We start from the raw sequence: 14,478 nt of genomic DNA, 5'->3' as shown, positions 1-14,478 counted from the left end.
CGAGAACTTTTGGAGGAAATCCCATCAATGTAATCAGATCACGATGTAGTGATGCGTCTGCTGGCCTTCTACCTCTGTCTTCCTCACTCCCGTCTTATACAACGCACATGGTGCAACACTAGCAATCTCCTCTAGATGAATGCCGAGTATATGAGGAATACTGGTTCGGCTACCCTAGGGTCTGTAATCTGTACTTGTGCTATGTGGAGTTAAATAGAGTAGACTACACCGCGCATATTCGCTCAGCTGCTCTAATCGTCAAAGCCATAGCCATCGAAACCGATGAGTTGCAGAACGCCAGGAACTTTGCACCAATTGGGGTGTCTTCCATCACTCCCTCAAACATCAAAAAGCAAGAAAGCACGCGCGGAAGAGCTAACACCACTTTGCACCACGACCACCTGGAAGCACGCACGCACGCAGCGTTTCGTCGAGCCATCTGCTCGAGCCAAACGTCGTCCGTGGTTTCTCTTCCATAGAACATACATGTAGGAAGATCGTTGGAAGGTGCCGAAAGAGAAGGCAATTAGTTGGAGTCGTGGAGGAATTGTTCGCTATGTGTTAGTTGTTAGTAATTCACACTGACCTACCTCCTGTCGGCTGCTCTCCAGAGCTCGTGTTCTGCATCTGCATATGCGAAGCAACTGTCGACTGTGCCAGGGATCTATGTTAGCCAGTGCCCCAGCTCCAGATCCAGCTCAGTCGAGTACTTTCGGTTCCTCGCCGCCGAATCCAGTGCTGCCAGCCCATGACAGCGTCATGAATAATTTCTCGTGTTTGTTGTAATGCGGTCTCTCACCCGGCACGAACTTTCTTCATCTCCGGTTCATCGTCGTCGCTGAATTCCAGATCGTCTTCAGCATTATGCTCGTCGAAAGAGCGCTTGCCAAGTGGCGAGTTCGCGTCGTTTGCGGGTGCTGAGATGTCGGGGTTGGAGGCCGTTCTCGCTGCATATTCTGCCGAAGTATCGTCATCAAAATCGATAGTGTCTTCCAGTTCCAGCGTGTCCAGGTTGTCCGTCTTGGTGGGCTCGTCGATCGTATTTGGTATATTGTCGGCTGCTAGATGTGTCTCGCCATTCACTTGTAGTTCGTCGCCGGACTCGTACGCCTCTTCGTTGGCAAAATCATCAGTAATCTGGGATTGCTCTGCCTCTTCACCAGCCCCATCGTGCTGGTCTGTTTGCTGTTCGTCATATGTGTCAGCCTGATCTTGGTAAATTTCTTGCTGGCCCTCGTGCTGCGCTTCCTCTGCTTCGTCCAGCGGTTCGATTTCTTCATTGGCTTCTTGGTCGAGCTCCTCTTCGCCAAGAAGGTCCTCAGAGCCTAGATTCAGGGGCTGATCGTGGTTGGCATTAGAATCTTGCTCATGTGGGTGGTCCGCAACATCATCGGACGCAGGATGCGGTGTTTTCTGCGCAGGAAGTGGCTGTCCTGCCTCATGACCCCGATCAGCCTCTAGGTCCGCAACAAGGGTGGAGAAGTCGTCGACATGGTCCGCTGGCAGTTCTGAGGCATTGCCCGTTAGATCGCTATCATCATCCCAATCGATCTCAGCTTCATCCTTGTACTCACCAGTCCCGCTCGCTTGATCGCCTTGCAAGGTCACTGAGCTGTCTAGCGACGCGTCATGCTCGACAGCGTCTTCCGCTTCGGATACACCCTCGGCTGGCTGAGAATTGGCGGCTGATGGATGCTGCATAACGCCACGATCCTGCACAATTTGGGTCGCTTCCGCAAAACTTTGTGCAGATGTATCACCCTCAGGGAAGACTGCCTCATGATCTTGCGGGGCAGACAGGGTCGCTTCTGCGTCATGCTCATTAATCTCTTCGTAGGGCTCACCAGCTTCTTCTGCCACGTACTCTGCATACTCTTGTTCCTGGTACTCTTCTTGTGCATCTTGCGCATCTTGCGCATCAAACCCCTGCGCCATGTAGGCCTCACCTCCTTCTTGATATACCTCTTGATCATGCTCACCGTATTGCTGTGTTTGCTGCTCTGCTCCATCCACTTCTTGCTCAGCTTGAGCCTCTCCATTTTGTGCATCCTCCTCATTCTCTTCATAGTATTGCTCGGCGTCTTGGCTGGTTGGTACGAAGTGCGACATGCCGCTACCTGCTTGTGCTGCCTGCTTAAGAAGTGCCAGCTGGCCACTGAATTGCTGATGGGACAAGGTAAGGGAAAGTGGTGGGCAATCAGTCACACCGTCGTTACTGTGCAGTCGAAGGTATATCTCGAGGACATCGTTAAGGGAATGCTCGAAGGCCGCTCGCGAGTTCTGCAAGATGATTAGCACATGTGCTTTCGTAGCTGCGTAGGTGGTACTTACGTCAACAAGCACAAGGCCCAAGTGGTCGAAGGCAAGAGTAAACTCTTGCTCTTCTGGAATGTTACCTATCTTCATTACGAGTCGCTCTCTACATTTGGTCAAAAGCTCATGCAAGCTCAGACTCGCGAGGTTGTCGTCCTTGAGCAGTCCTTCTTGCTGTCGCTTCGACTTGAACAGCGGCATAGCATGGTCGCCATAGTATACAGTCATGGGATGCAAGCCAGTGTCTGTAGGCGTGGCTGGTTGCTCATAGTCTGGGTATGTCGTGGTATCTAGTGTCAACGCTGGCTGCGCGACAGAGTGGCCAGCCTCTACTACTGCCAGTTGGTCTTCGTGGTAGACATTGGCAGTATTGGCCACTCCTGCTTCTTCGTCTTCGAGTGCGGTGTGATTATCGTCCGTGAAAAGTTCTGCCTGTGGCTGCTGCACTACAGAGTCATTTTCTTGGAATGCGGCAGAATAGTCATCATTTGGCACGTTCACGATATCATCAACTTTGTGCGTTGCGAGATCCGTAGATGCTAGACTCGTATCGAGGGCAGGGAAGAATTCCTCAGGCTGCCGCACAATGTCCTCGTCGGCCTGCTCGGTATGCTCCTGGAAGGTGTTGAACCCGTCATCGGCGTTAACGAGTGTGGCGTCTTCAACGTAGTCCTGTGCGGCCTCCTCATCTCCGTAGTCGATCAGCTCCTCATCAGCCGGCTCATACAGTACTTGCTGATCTACCTCAGGCGTATCTTGCATGTCAGCCTCGTGCGTTTCTACAAGTTGCAGGTCGTCGTCCATCATATCATCAGTGGCGGTAGCCGGGCGGTTTTGTTCGCCATCTGTGAGCATGTGCTCGTCTTCTAGTATCTGCACGCCACCATTGTAATCATCGTCACCAAAGTCAAGGTCGATATCGCCATCGTAGTTCTGGGCAGGCGAAGCTATTTCCATGCTGTCCTCTGGTGCGGGTACAGAAAGGGAGGGAAAGGTGGTAGTGGCAGCCATGACATGCGCTGTCAAGAGCTGCCGACTGGAGAGGGGATTATTCACGCGTTCTCGGAGTTACTGGTGATATCTGAGAGGGTGTAGAGGTTGTCGTGGGTGGTTGAAGTCTCATGCGCGTCGTTGCAAGCGCGATTGCTGTCTTTGTCGCGAAGGCGAGTCCGGAAATGGAAGGTGTGGTATGTTCGCTCTTGGCGTGAGAATTATTGGTGAGAGGCGGTGGCAATGAAGTGCGCATGCGTCGTCGTTCTGGAAATGAGCGTATGTGCGTTGTCTTCACGTGATGGTCGGCGGTAGCTTGATGGTGGAGGCGACGCTGATGAGCAAGAGCATCTATACGCCGGAAAGTGTGAGGCGTGAGTGGAGACGCTTGGACCGAAGCATGACTCAGCGGCTGCAACATTTCCCCAGGGTCCTGTTTGGTGGGTGAGGCATGCGAATGGTGGACGAGACAGTTGGCAGTGAGGACAACAATAGGCGACAGCAACTTCTTGTCAGCAACGTAATACTCAAACACATCTGTCTATACACTGAAAATAGCTTGGGCAGTCGATACGGGCCACAACAACGTTAAGACCGCCCAACATGGTGTGTATATGTCTGCCACAGTTACACAAATATTTATGCTTATGCCATGTGTGAATAGGTGATCCTCTCAGCAGCCATCACAACCCGCTCGGGCAAGCCAATCCTCGCCAGGCAGTTCCGGCAGATGCAAAGATCGCGAGTCGAAGCACTTCTAGCCTCCTTCCCGAAGCTCGCGGACACAGCCAGCCAGCATACCACAGTCGAGCAGGACAATGTTCGATTTGTGTACCAGCCTCTGGACGAGCTATACATGGTCCTGATCACGAACCGACAAAGCAACATCTTGCAGGATATATCTACACTGCATCTATTCGCACAGGTCGTGGGCTCAATATGCAAAAGCCTGGACGAGCGAGAGATTGCACGATGCGCTTTCGAGCTCCTGTCTGCCTTTGATGAGGTGGTCACCCAAGGCTACCGGGAGAACCTGACGCTGTCCCAGATCAAGACATTCTTGGACATGGAGTCGCACGAGGAGCGTATCCAGGAAATCATTGCTCGGAACAAGGAGCTCGAGGCTTCTGAGGAGCGGAAACGAAAGGCCAAGCAGCTGGAGATGCAACGCAAGGAGATGTCGAGAGCTTCACGAGCAGGGAGTGGTGGTGGCATACCCAGAGCGCCCAATTATCCGACATACACCCCACCACCGGCAACACCATCCATGCCAGATACCTACGACAGCTACACCGCCGCCAAGAACCAAAGCTTCAACAAGCCTCTGGCGTCTCGTGGCAAGGGCATGCAGCTTGGCAAAAAGAAGCCAGGCAACACCATGTTCGAAGCTGTACGCGGCGATCTCGGACCCGAAGCAGAAGCCAACACACCTCTGGCTGGCGTCTCCACACCAGCTGCACCTTCCATACAGCCAAACCTTCCAGCTCACTCAGCCTCTGCATCGTCCGGCTCTGACGCCATCCACATCACAGTCGCCGAAGCCATCTCTGCCCGTCTCAGCCGCGAAGGCAGCCTCGAGACTTTCGAAGTGAAAGGTGACCTCCAACTCCGCATCACAGACCCAACACTTACCCAAGTGAAACTCGAACTTGCACTCGGCGACACCCGCGGTGCTCAACTTAACGCCCATCCCAAAGTCGACAGGAACGAGTTTCGTAACAACAATATCGTGCAACTTACAGATACCACTAAGGGCTTCCCAGCCAACAACAGTATCCAGATCGTACGATGGAGGTTGACAGCCAAACCCGACGAGATTCAAGACCCACCTATTAAGTTCACGGTCTGGACTTCCGAACTGTCTCCGGGAACATGGAACATCACCCTCGAGTACGAACTAACCGGTTCCGATAATCTCAAAGACGTCGTTGTCACGATACCGTACGCCACGTCCGAGCCCGCTGTATCGTCCTTCGACGCAGTCTACGAAGTCAGCGGTGACAGTATCGACTGGACGATCGGAGACGTGGACGAGGGGAACGCGACAGGCTCGTTTGAGTTCGAGGCACAGGCTGGTGATGAGGCGGAGTTCTTTCCTATGGGTGTCAAGTTCAGGAAGTCGAGACCTTGGGTGGATGTAGATGTGCGTGGGGTGCAGTTACTGAATGAGGGTGTGGATGTGCCGTTTGTTAAGGAAGTCAGGAGTGTGGGAGATGGGTATATGGTGGTTTAGGCTTGCGGCAATAGAGTGCTTGTTGAGGTCCAGGGCGGGAGGCGCAAAGGAAGACAAAGTGGTTGATGACTTGTGTCAGCAGCCGATAGATCTAGCTCGTAGCGTGAGCATTATGGTACTCATGACAGTATTTTGGATCTCCTCTTGTTTTGCATCTAAAGCGAGTGCTGTTGAGTATGTGAGTGCACGTGATACCGTGTGCCTAGCGTGCGTCAGCGCTGGATCCGGACTTCGTTCCTTCTTCATGGCAAACTTGCGCTTCCTACGATATCTTTCGCATGTATTCGGACTATCAGTACGGTCTGGGGTGCCAATGATCATTGATCTGCTGGGTACACGCATGACAGACCTCACTGATCCGGATCTCCAACATGTCTCTTCCGACTCTGTCATCAAAACGTCTTTTTGATGGCGTGGCCACCAGCCATCAACCCGGAGATGGCGACTTAGTGGCCTACTGTGATCCTCACGACCTGATAGCCATCGCCACTGAGGCCCACGATATCATTGTCTACCGCATCACGGGCCAGATCGCGTTTACGATCAAGCGCAAGGACGACGACCTCGTGGTCACTGCTCTCAGCTGGAAGGAAGACGGTAGTGTACTTGCTGTAGCGTGGAGCGATGGAAGTTGGGGCTTGCATTCGGGCGAGAATGGGAAGTCCTTGCATCGCAGCAGTGTGCGGTCAGAGGATCACGGTAGTGAGAGGGAATGGAGGCTGGACCTAGTGCCTGACTTTGGTGGCGGAGACGACGATGAGCAGGAAAGTAGAACGAACGTCGTACATTTTGAGTGGCGCAAGCACGTTGGTGATGAAGGTAGCGCTGTAGGGGATCTGAGTGCTGAACTGAGTACAGAGGACTGGGAGGATATGTTTGATTCTGCGCTTGAATTCGATGGCCTCCACCAAGTGCAGAAGAGAACCAACAGCAAAAGCTCTGTCAAGCGGCTAGCTCGTGCTATTGCTACGATGGATGCTACGACTGTGTTACCGAAGCTGAGTGCTATTCCCTCCCACGGTTTGCGAGCTGGACCGGATGGGAGCAAGTTCAGCACGCAGGCTTTGGTCGACACGATCTTTGGGGTAGCAAAGACTGAAGATACAGGCTTTGTTGACACGCTTGTGATCACTTGCAGCGATGGCATTGTCCGAGTCATGATTGACGACACAGTCGAGATTGGCAGCTGCACTGTTCCTGGCATGCTAGTGCTGTCAGCTTCGCATACTCAAAGTCCTACACATACCCTCATATCACGTTCTGGGAAAGGCGAAACTGTGGTAAGCTTGCTCGACATTGCCCTCCATGCACTAAGCAGCACGCTCCTTCACGAAGTTTCCACGAACACAAAACGCATACAACATCTCCTCGAATACATCGCTCAGACTATCCGTTGTATTGAGCACGATTACACGACCGGCCTGCAATTTCCCTCTCGCTTAAGGAAAAACATTATCATGGAACTTGAGGAAAAGCAAGAGGGAGACCTGGTCTCGAACATGTACCACCTCGCCATGACCGGACAATACTCACCCACTATGCTGGAGTGGCTGTCCGATATCGTGAAGGAGACGAATCACAAGCGCTGGGATGTGGCTATCACGACCATGTATACCAATATCCTCAACCATGTCTTCTTCAACCTTCTGCCAGCACTCACCCGCCTTGAGATAGCCATAACGACTTTGCGCGGGCATGCTATTCACCACGCGGGGAGCAATAACAGTCACTTTGCTGTTGAGCCCAAGCTATTCACTAACCTCCTCGAGGGAGCTGATAGCTTGCGTTTGGTAGCGCAAAAGCTTCAACTTGTGGTCGCGGCGGAGCTAAAGCAGTTCAAGGCATTCAGCAAGTGGCTCAAAGTATACATCGACGTGGCTATTGCCGAGCCCGGTACAGCAGCTGCTATCGAGATCGAGGAAAGAGAGCAGCCAAATTTAGAGATGGGATTCGTGCTTGGGTATGTTGAAGACATCCTAATGACTGGGTCGAAGATCGAAGGATTTGTGCTGCCTCTAGCTGAATGGAGAGGTGGTTACGCTAGGGAGGAGTGGGTGAAGAGGACGGAAGTGATGAGCTACGAGCGTGTCATGCATTTTCTGCAGGTAATGGGATCCGGAAAGGAGGTAGCGCCGGTTGCGCAGATAAGCTTGCCAGCATTGGCCGCTTGGACACATGGAAGTGCGAGGATGGTGCTTCAGAGGATTACGGCATGGCAAAGTAAGCTATTGAAGGCACCTATGTCACAGAGCATTGCTGCCCGGGATAATGATCGGATGCTGGATCTACGCATGCTTTCTGTGGGTGGAAACTCTGGCGCGAGTACCACCACCCAGCTGCTACTGCTCCCAGAGGCAGATAGTAGAGCTCTGCTTATTCAGAACCTCTCGAATCCCTCCAGTAAAGCCCAGGCGTTCGACTCAGAAGTGTGTGCTATGGACGGCCGGATTTCGGATGCCAAAGCCACACCAGATGGTACCGTGCTTGTGCTAATACGGCGAGATGACGACTCGATCGCGATTGTGACAAAGGAGAATGAAGTTGTGCATGCTTTTGACCCAGACTTTGAAGCCCAGCGCATCCTACTTGGCGGCCGGCAAGGGAAGAGTGTATGTTTTGTGCTTGGGGAACGGCAAGGAGGGAGGGAGTGGAGGCTACTTGATCTTGAAGCTGCGAAGTTGGGCATGCCATAGTGCAGGAGAGAACCACAAAGATGTGGGATGGCCTTTCCACTTCATCGCACTTCGACAATGCAGGTGTGATCCAGGCCTTCGATGCAAATTTATTGCGAGGACGTAGCTGCCGCCGGTGCCAATGCGAAACACGTGGCAAAGTCAACAGACATCAACCACTACAATTACAAACGCGGATCGTTGCGGTATCTGTGTCAATATGGACTCAACCACATGTATCTTTCAGCCTCCATCATTAGCTACCACACCAGAGCTCGCCTCAAGCAAAGGTTTTGCGATTTATGAGCTTCTCGAAAAGATCCTCTTGAAGCTTAGCTTCAAGCAGCTCCTAGCGCTTCAGCAAGTCAGCAAACACGTACTGCATATGCTCGAGACCTCTAGGCCGCTTCGGCAGAAGCTAAATCTCGAGCCAGCATCCGGGGCACCGTATCGCGTCGACGACGATCGGGTCAGCCATGGTGTCATACAAGCAACGCCACCATTCTGCACACTCGTGGTGTCTTACTCGGCGGATTCAGCGCCCCCGGGGTTGGTAATCGACTTCGTCATTCGACTCATGGATGCAGATATCGACAAGTATGGTCTGCCAGCCAGGGTTGCGGGCAAGACACCAATGGGCGCACATTGGTGGGACATGTACCTGATCCAGCCACCACCGAGGGTCATGGAGGTGGAGGTGAGTCAGAATTTTACCAGACGGCAAGTATCGAGATACAGTATGGACCACGAGGTGGGCTTCACGCTCGGTGCGATGTTTGCGGCTGCGATGAGAGAGCGGGCCCGCGGAAATACTGTTCGCTTCAGGATGAGCATTTGAGCTCGGAAGGGTAGCTAGCCGCATATTCGTCAAGAGGTGCCCATGGCACTCTGCACATACAGGGCCACAGCATATACCCATGGCGTCCGATTTTCAACAGCATGGGCTGCCTGATGCTTCATAGCCTCCAGAGAACGAAATACTGCGCCGTTCCGGCACACCTCTTTGCGCCGTGTATGACCGGATAGCCTCACAGATTTGTAGTAGTAAGCATGATAACTCATTAGAAGAAGATACTATAGAGCATATCTCGACATTCATGCCTTCCTTCCTCATCCATTGTTTGGTAATCCTGCTTATCTGGTTGCACCTAGGTTGCAAGATCTTTATTAAGCTTGCTCCTGAACTCCCACATCGATGTCATTCTCTACATCGCGGCGATGAAGTCGGAATGGGCATATTTCAAAGCACAGCCATGGTCTGACAAGAGATCACCCCCCGTACATTGCCATATTGCTCGGGTCGAAAGTGAAAGCCAGCACTATGCAGGTGCTAGGTGGATCCTCAGCCACAATAATCTGCTTTGAACATCTCAGCAACTCATCATCTCGCGTTCCAGACCAGTCATCACTCGCACATCTGTTAACGACCAAATGCTGGTGGCCACTAGCCTTTTGATCATCGTGCCTTCCTCATTCATTCAAGAATTGACGGCTCGACCCGCTAACCGCCAATGGGTCTTTTTTGGAAGCACCCTGGCAACACAAAGACTTTTAAGACTTTGCATATTTGTCGCGTTTCAACTGCTAATCTCCGACCACACGAGCTACAATCATGTCTCTCGCCACAGCCACGGACGTGGACGGCGACGCCACGAAGACGGACCTGAACGATCATCACGCCAGCCCCTCCAACATAGGTTCCGCGTCTGCAAGCGCCACGTCCGATCCTGCAAGCGCCGTCACGCGTGTGCTCGGGACAACAGAGCTTCTAGAGCGGATTCTGCTGGCCCTAACCTTCCGCCGCCTCCTTCGCGCGCAGCGCATCAACAAGACTTTCCTCGCCACTATCCTTCAGTCGGTGCAGCTACGCAGAGTACTGTATCTCGAACCCGTGCCAGTAAAAGCATCGTCCAAATTCGCACCCTGGTACGACAATAAGTCAACCAAGCACCTCGCCACCAACGCCCATGTACGCGTCGTTCCCATCGTCCCCTTTGGCAGCAGCTACTACGACCCTAGCAAAAGGACCGCCATCATTCGCTTTGGTCGCAACGGCTTGCGGTCGCATTAAAAAGCGCACGATCCCATCTGCGCAGGGTGGCGCGACCTCCTGCCAACTCAGCCGCCGATTGATGATTGGAAGGTCGTCGTTACGTACACCACGGGCCGAACATGGGAGGAGCAGCTACCCGACGTCTTAACGGAGGAGAAGAATGTTGTCACTCTAGGTTTCATGTTTGACACCATGAGAGCGCTTCAAGCTCAGGGGTTGGAAGGTTGTACTCACATGCATTGTGCTGGGCGGGCTTAAAGCTTGATGAAAATTTGCACAAGTTGGACTGATTGTAGGAGAAGACTGATTCGCATGGATCGGAACGGTGTATGGTATCTTTTGCGCTAGAACGCAGCAGCTTGGCCAAATTAAAGTATCCATCCAAACATTCAGTCACCCTCATGCCTGACGGCCATATCCAGCACTTCCGCCCTCGCTCTGCCCTTCGTTTGTGCGCTGATAAACTCGCCTAGGATCTTAAAGGTGCCGGGCTCCACAAATCCTACCACTTCCCACTCCTCTCCTAACACATCTTGACTCTCGACTTGCTCCACGAAGCTGAGTATCTTGTCCTTCACCGTCATCTTTGCTGCTTCCGTGCCCTCACCATCCTCTTCAGCGGGCTTCGGCACTTTCACATTCTGCTTCAGTATGCTAGTTGGACACGTGATCCGTAACCTCATCCTCGCCCTCGCAACAGGAATAGGCTGATGTGCAATAAGTGCCTTCATCGCTTCCAGGGCCTGCGACTTCGCACTTTTGTTCGTCGTCACACCCGTCCACTTCGGTTTCGCCTTCTCCGCGTCTGCGTCCGCACCCCCATCGTCCTTCCTCGGCGTGCTTGAGCCAGACTCAGCACCAACACCACTCTGCTCTCGGCTCTTACTCCTATCCTGACCAGCACCAGCACTCGAACTCTCCGGCCCGTGTGACTTTCCAGCAGCCCTTCCAGCATGCCCACCTTGACTCGTCAATTGGTCCAGCGCCTTCTCAATCATGCCCGTCGTATAAACCCTCTTACTCTTCGGATCGACCAGTCGTCCAGCCACAATCTCCACGACCTCCCTCTGTAACCTTTCCAACTCGACCCCTCTCTCCTTCTCGCCCACCTGAATCTCGCCTTTATTCAATATCTCGAGCACGATCTCGTCGCGTGACATGCCCGGGAAGGATTTCTTAAGGTCTTCATTCGGAGCGACTTGGCCTTTGGAGACGTTGACGAAGACGTTGGGGATCTGGAGGACATTGTCGAGGTCCTTTTCGTGGCCGGAGCGGTAGGACGTTACGGTATTCTTGTAGCAGGCTACCTCAAAGCGCTTCTTGCCTTTCTTCAGACGAACGAGGGAGACGTTCGTGAGGCGAATTTGATTCGAGGGCTGGTTGATCTGAGCGGAAGGCATCTCGAGGTCTTGCGTAGTTGATCGTATGGTTGGGTGGGTATGTAGCGGTTCAAGAATGATATCAAGTACTGGAGAAGGCACATGAATGTGACGCACAGCCAAAATTAAAGTGGGCCAATATAAACTTTAGACTTCACTCCTCCACCAACATGAGGATATATAGCTGGAGACCACGCGACAACATGTGACCACGAGTGTATCCCACGGATCGCATACGACTTTTGAGCTACTACGATGGCCTTTGATATCTTGAAACCGCGGACTGATCATGGGGACATGTCCGCCGGCCACGGAAGTCTGAGATCTTTCATGTTCGTCTGATGCTCCTACTCGAGGACACTATTGTTGTCGTCCGACCCCCTGAAGTAGGCATAAAGACAAAGCTAATGTTCACCAGTCCATGAAGCTCCGCAGATTTGACCCATGCCACCTGGTGTGCCTGAACCATACTACAAATCATCTGATCCTTACTGGCCAAACTCGCCAGATCTTCCCGTTAAGCTCCTGTGCTCGACTCGTGGGGCTATGTTCGTCCTATCGGGATGACCCATTGCTTCTGCGCACTGCTCAATCTGTCGTCTGGACCGTGCGCTGCTTATACCACTGCTTTCTAGCTGGCAGGTGAACTTGTCCTGGACACACTGTCTGCCACAGTCCATCCCTCACTGCTGCTCTTGGGATCCCGTCTGCGCTTGGAGCTGCTGACATTGCTATCCTCTAGCTGGCTCGTCGTCTTGTCCTCATAACTGCCACAGCGGCAGAAATTTCATAGCTATACCGTTGTCCTCTGCTTACCAGCTTCGTGGCAACTCGATTCCCCTCACTGAGAAAAGTCAACTACTCCCACAACCCAGAAATTATCGTCTTTGCTTTCTCCTTCTTCCCATACTCATTCCACTACTGTGAAGTCCACTGTAACAGTCTAGAACACTTGCTTTTCAATTGAGATACACACTTTTCTTGTCTTCACTGCTGTAGCCATATCCAGCTGGTTCCTGTGAAGCTGTCTTCTTCCACTTCCTCTCCTACCATCTGGGCGGAGGCAAATGCAATCGTCCAGCAGCTCAAGACGACCGTTGCACGTCGTGAGGTCAGGATTGCAGGGCAGAGGAATGATTTGCTTCTCAAACGGGAGCAGTCTCTGTTGAAGGCGGAGATGACGCAACTGCAGCGTGCAGAAGACGTCAGAGATCGCTTCACCAAGGATGACAGTGATGAGAGCGACGATGATAGCGGCGACGAAAGTGATGAGGAGACTGAGCCCGAAGAGCCAGTCGTCCCGTCTGCTCTGGAGGTCGAGCCGGAAGCTTCGTTGGCGTCGCCACCTCAGTCAAATCCAGATGAGGTACCTACTGTTGCTGCCGCCGAGTTCACTAGCGACCTTGATGATGACAGCGACACGAACTCGCTATTCGATGGTGAAGTCGATGAGAGCAGTTTCGACATATTGACGACTGCTCCCACCCAGCTTGATGGCGGTGAGGCTACTGAGGCCGCTTGTGAAAGCACGGCGTTGGTGCCCACTACTGGGATCCCACGGGATACCCAGGCCTCGGTTGTGGTGAGAGTAGATGGTGCCAAAGCCAAGCTCACCCTACATAATGGTGAGGATGATGCTGCCAAACCACGTGATAGTCTGTCGCCGATCAAGAAAGCTCTTGCTCCACTTGCTCTGCCTGGTAGAGCTGATCTCATCCATCTTGGAGGCGGTGAGGTGACTGGTGCCGCTCGTAGTAGCGTGCCATCGGTGCCCACTGCTGTGATCTCAGGATCGCAAGCCTCAGCTGTCGTGCAGACGGCTCTCCCGACCATGAAGCCTCTTGCTTTGCCCACTGGCGGCCCCGCTACGTGGTGCCAACCTGCCAAGTTTGGTCGCCCGAGTCGGACGACCGAAGCCCCTAATCCTGACTATACAGGCGACCGGACGGCTTCGCCACCGCTGCCATCAAAGTCATCGGTCGTTGACCTCACCGCCAACGACAAGACGGCGGCGCAGGGTCAGAAGGTAGCTGTCACCGAACAGACGATGTCAGCAAAGAAGGCTGGTAAGCGGCCACGTGCTGCTGAGCTAGACGACGACGAGCGGGCTTATGCAATCCAGTCAAAGATCAGACTGCAGCAGCATCGGGAGCAGCAAGACTTTCTCCGCGCGCAGCAGCTCTCCCTAGCTCAGCATGTCGGCTGCCAGGACAGTCAACCAGGACCCTCCACGTGGGAACAGCAGCAGCAACAGTATCTCGCGCCACCGCAGAGGACGCAAAACATGATGGCAGGCTCCTCGGCATATCAGCACGCGCTGCAGCAGCCCGTGTTACCATCACCACAGCCTGACTACATTGCAATGCTTCAGCAGCGGCAGCAGCAACAGTACCACGCTGCCATGCGAAGGGTAGCTTCTCAATACTGTGCAGCCCCGCCGGTAGCACCGGCGACCTACATGGCCTACCAGCAGCCACAACAGCAAGTGGGAAACTACCAGCATCAGTCACAAGCGTTACAATATCCTGCTGCCATGCCTCAGCCCGTCTACCAGCAGGCGCAGGCTTCGCCACCTGGCTTCCTGCCACAGCAATACCAGCAGTGGCCGTATCAACAGTAAGCAATGCTTACGGGTTGACTGCATTGCGCTGAGCACTTTTGGAGCATGAAGGATAGATTGATCTCGCATACGGTCGGAGGATCAGGGACAGATTGATTTCGCATACAATAGGTTCTTGGAGGATGGTTTTGGGTGGAGGATTGTGGGATTCGGTATTGGACTGGGTTTTGGCGTTTGGCTTTTGATTTTTCATTCTCGCATCACTTCGGCATAGCCAT

The 14,478-nt window shown here is 53.1% G+C and overlaps 7 protein-coding genes across 7 annotated transcripts; 5 read left to right on the top strand and 2 right to left on the bottom strand.

The window, feature by feature from the left end:
• Positions 1-795: 795 nt before the first annotated feature.
• LTS14_000908 (uncharacterized protein) lies at positions 796-3,270 on the bottom strand (the record flags this gene model as incomplete). The annotated part of the gene is made up of 2 exons (XM_064833617.1): positions 796-2,280; positions 2,332-3,270. 2 exons carry the CDS (start codon positions 3,268-3,270, stop codon positions 796-798), a joined length of 2,424 nt encoding a protein of 807 aa, XP_064698578.1.
• Positions 3,271-3,906: 636 nt separating this feature from the next.
• Positions 3,907-5,536, top strand: RET2 (coatomer subunit delta; the record flags this gene model as incomplete). Its single annotated transcript, XM_064833616.1, has 2 exons — positions 3,907-3,909; positions 3,968-5,536. The coding sequence occupies 2 exons, from the start codon at positions 3,907-3,909 to the stop codon at positions 5,534-5,536; spliced, it is 1,572 nt and encodes a 523-aa protein (XP_064698577.1).
• Positions 5,537-5,907: 371 nt separating this feature from the next.
• On the top strand, positions 5,908-8,229 carry LTS14_000906 (uncharacterized protein; the record flags this gene model as incomplete). Its single annotated transcript, XM_064833615.1, has 1 exon — positions 5,908-8,229. One exon carries the CDS (start codon positions 5,908-5,910, stop codon positions 8,227-8,229), a length of 2,322 nt encoding a protein of 773 aa, XP_064698576.1.
• Positions 8,230-8,428: 199 nt separating this feature from the next.
• Positions 8,429-9,046, top strand: LTS14_000905 (uncharacterized protein; the record flags this gene model as incomplete). Its single annotated transcript, XM_064833614.1, has 1 exon — positions 8,429-9,046. One exon carries the CDS (start codon positions 8,429-8,431, stop codon positions 9,044-9,046), a length of 618 nt encoding a protein of 205 aa, XP_064698575.1.
• A 774-nt stretch (positions 9,047-9,820) lies between these two features.
• Positions 9,821-10,279, top strand: LTS14_000904 (uncharacterized protein; the record flags this gene model as incomplete). Its single annotated transcript, XM_064833613.1, has 1 exon — positions 9,821-10,279. One exon carries the CDS (start codon positions 9,821-9,823, stop codon positions 10,277-10,279), a length of 459 nt encoding a protein of 152 aa, XP_064698574.1.
• A 371-nt stretch (positions 10,280-10,650) lies between these two features.
• On the bottom strand, positions 10,651-11,661 carry LTS14_000903 (uncharacterized protein; the record flags this gene model as incomplete). The annotated part of the gene is made up of 1 exon (XM_064833612.1): positions 10,651-11,661. One exon carries the CDS (start codon positions 11,659-11,661, stop codon positions 10,651-10,653), a length of 1,011 nt encoding a protein of 336 aa, XP_064698573.1.
• Positions 11,662-12,084: 423 nt separating this feature from the next.
• Positions 12,085-14,260, top strand: LTS14_000902 (uncharacterized protein; the record flags this gene model as incomplete). The annotated part of the gene is made up of 2 exons (XM_064833611.1): positions 12,085-12,188; positions 12,640-14,260. 2 exons carry the CDS (start codon positions 12,085-12,087, stop codon positions 14,258-14,260), a joined length of 1,725 nt encoding a protein of 574 aa, XP_064698572.1.
• Between the last annotated feature and the right edge of the window lie 218 nt (positions 14,261-14,478).

Source organism: Recurvomyces mirabilis (assembly GCF_035927965.1).
Source record: "Recurvomyces mirabilis strain CCFEE 5264 chromosome Unknown scaffold_2, whole genome shotgun sequence".
NCBI classification, from domain to species: domain Eukaryota; kingdom Fungi; phylum Ascomycota; class Dothideomycetes; order Mycosphaerellales; family Teratosphaeriaceae; genus Recurvomyces; species Recurvomyces mirabilis.
This window is presented reverse-complemented; position numbering and strand designations above follow the sequence as displayed.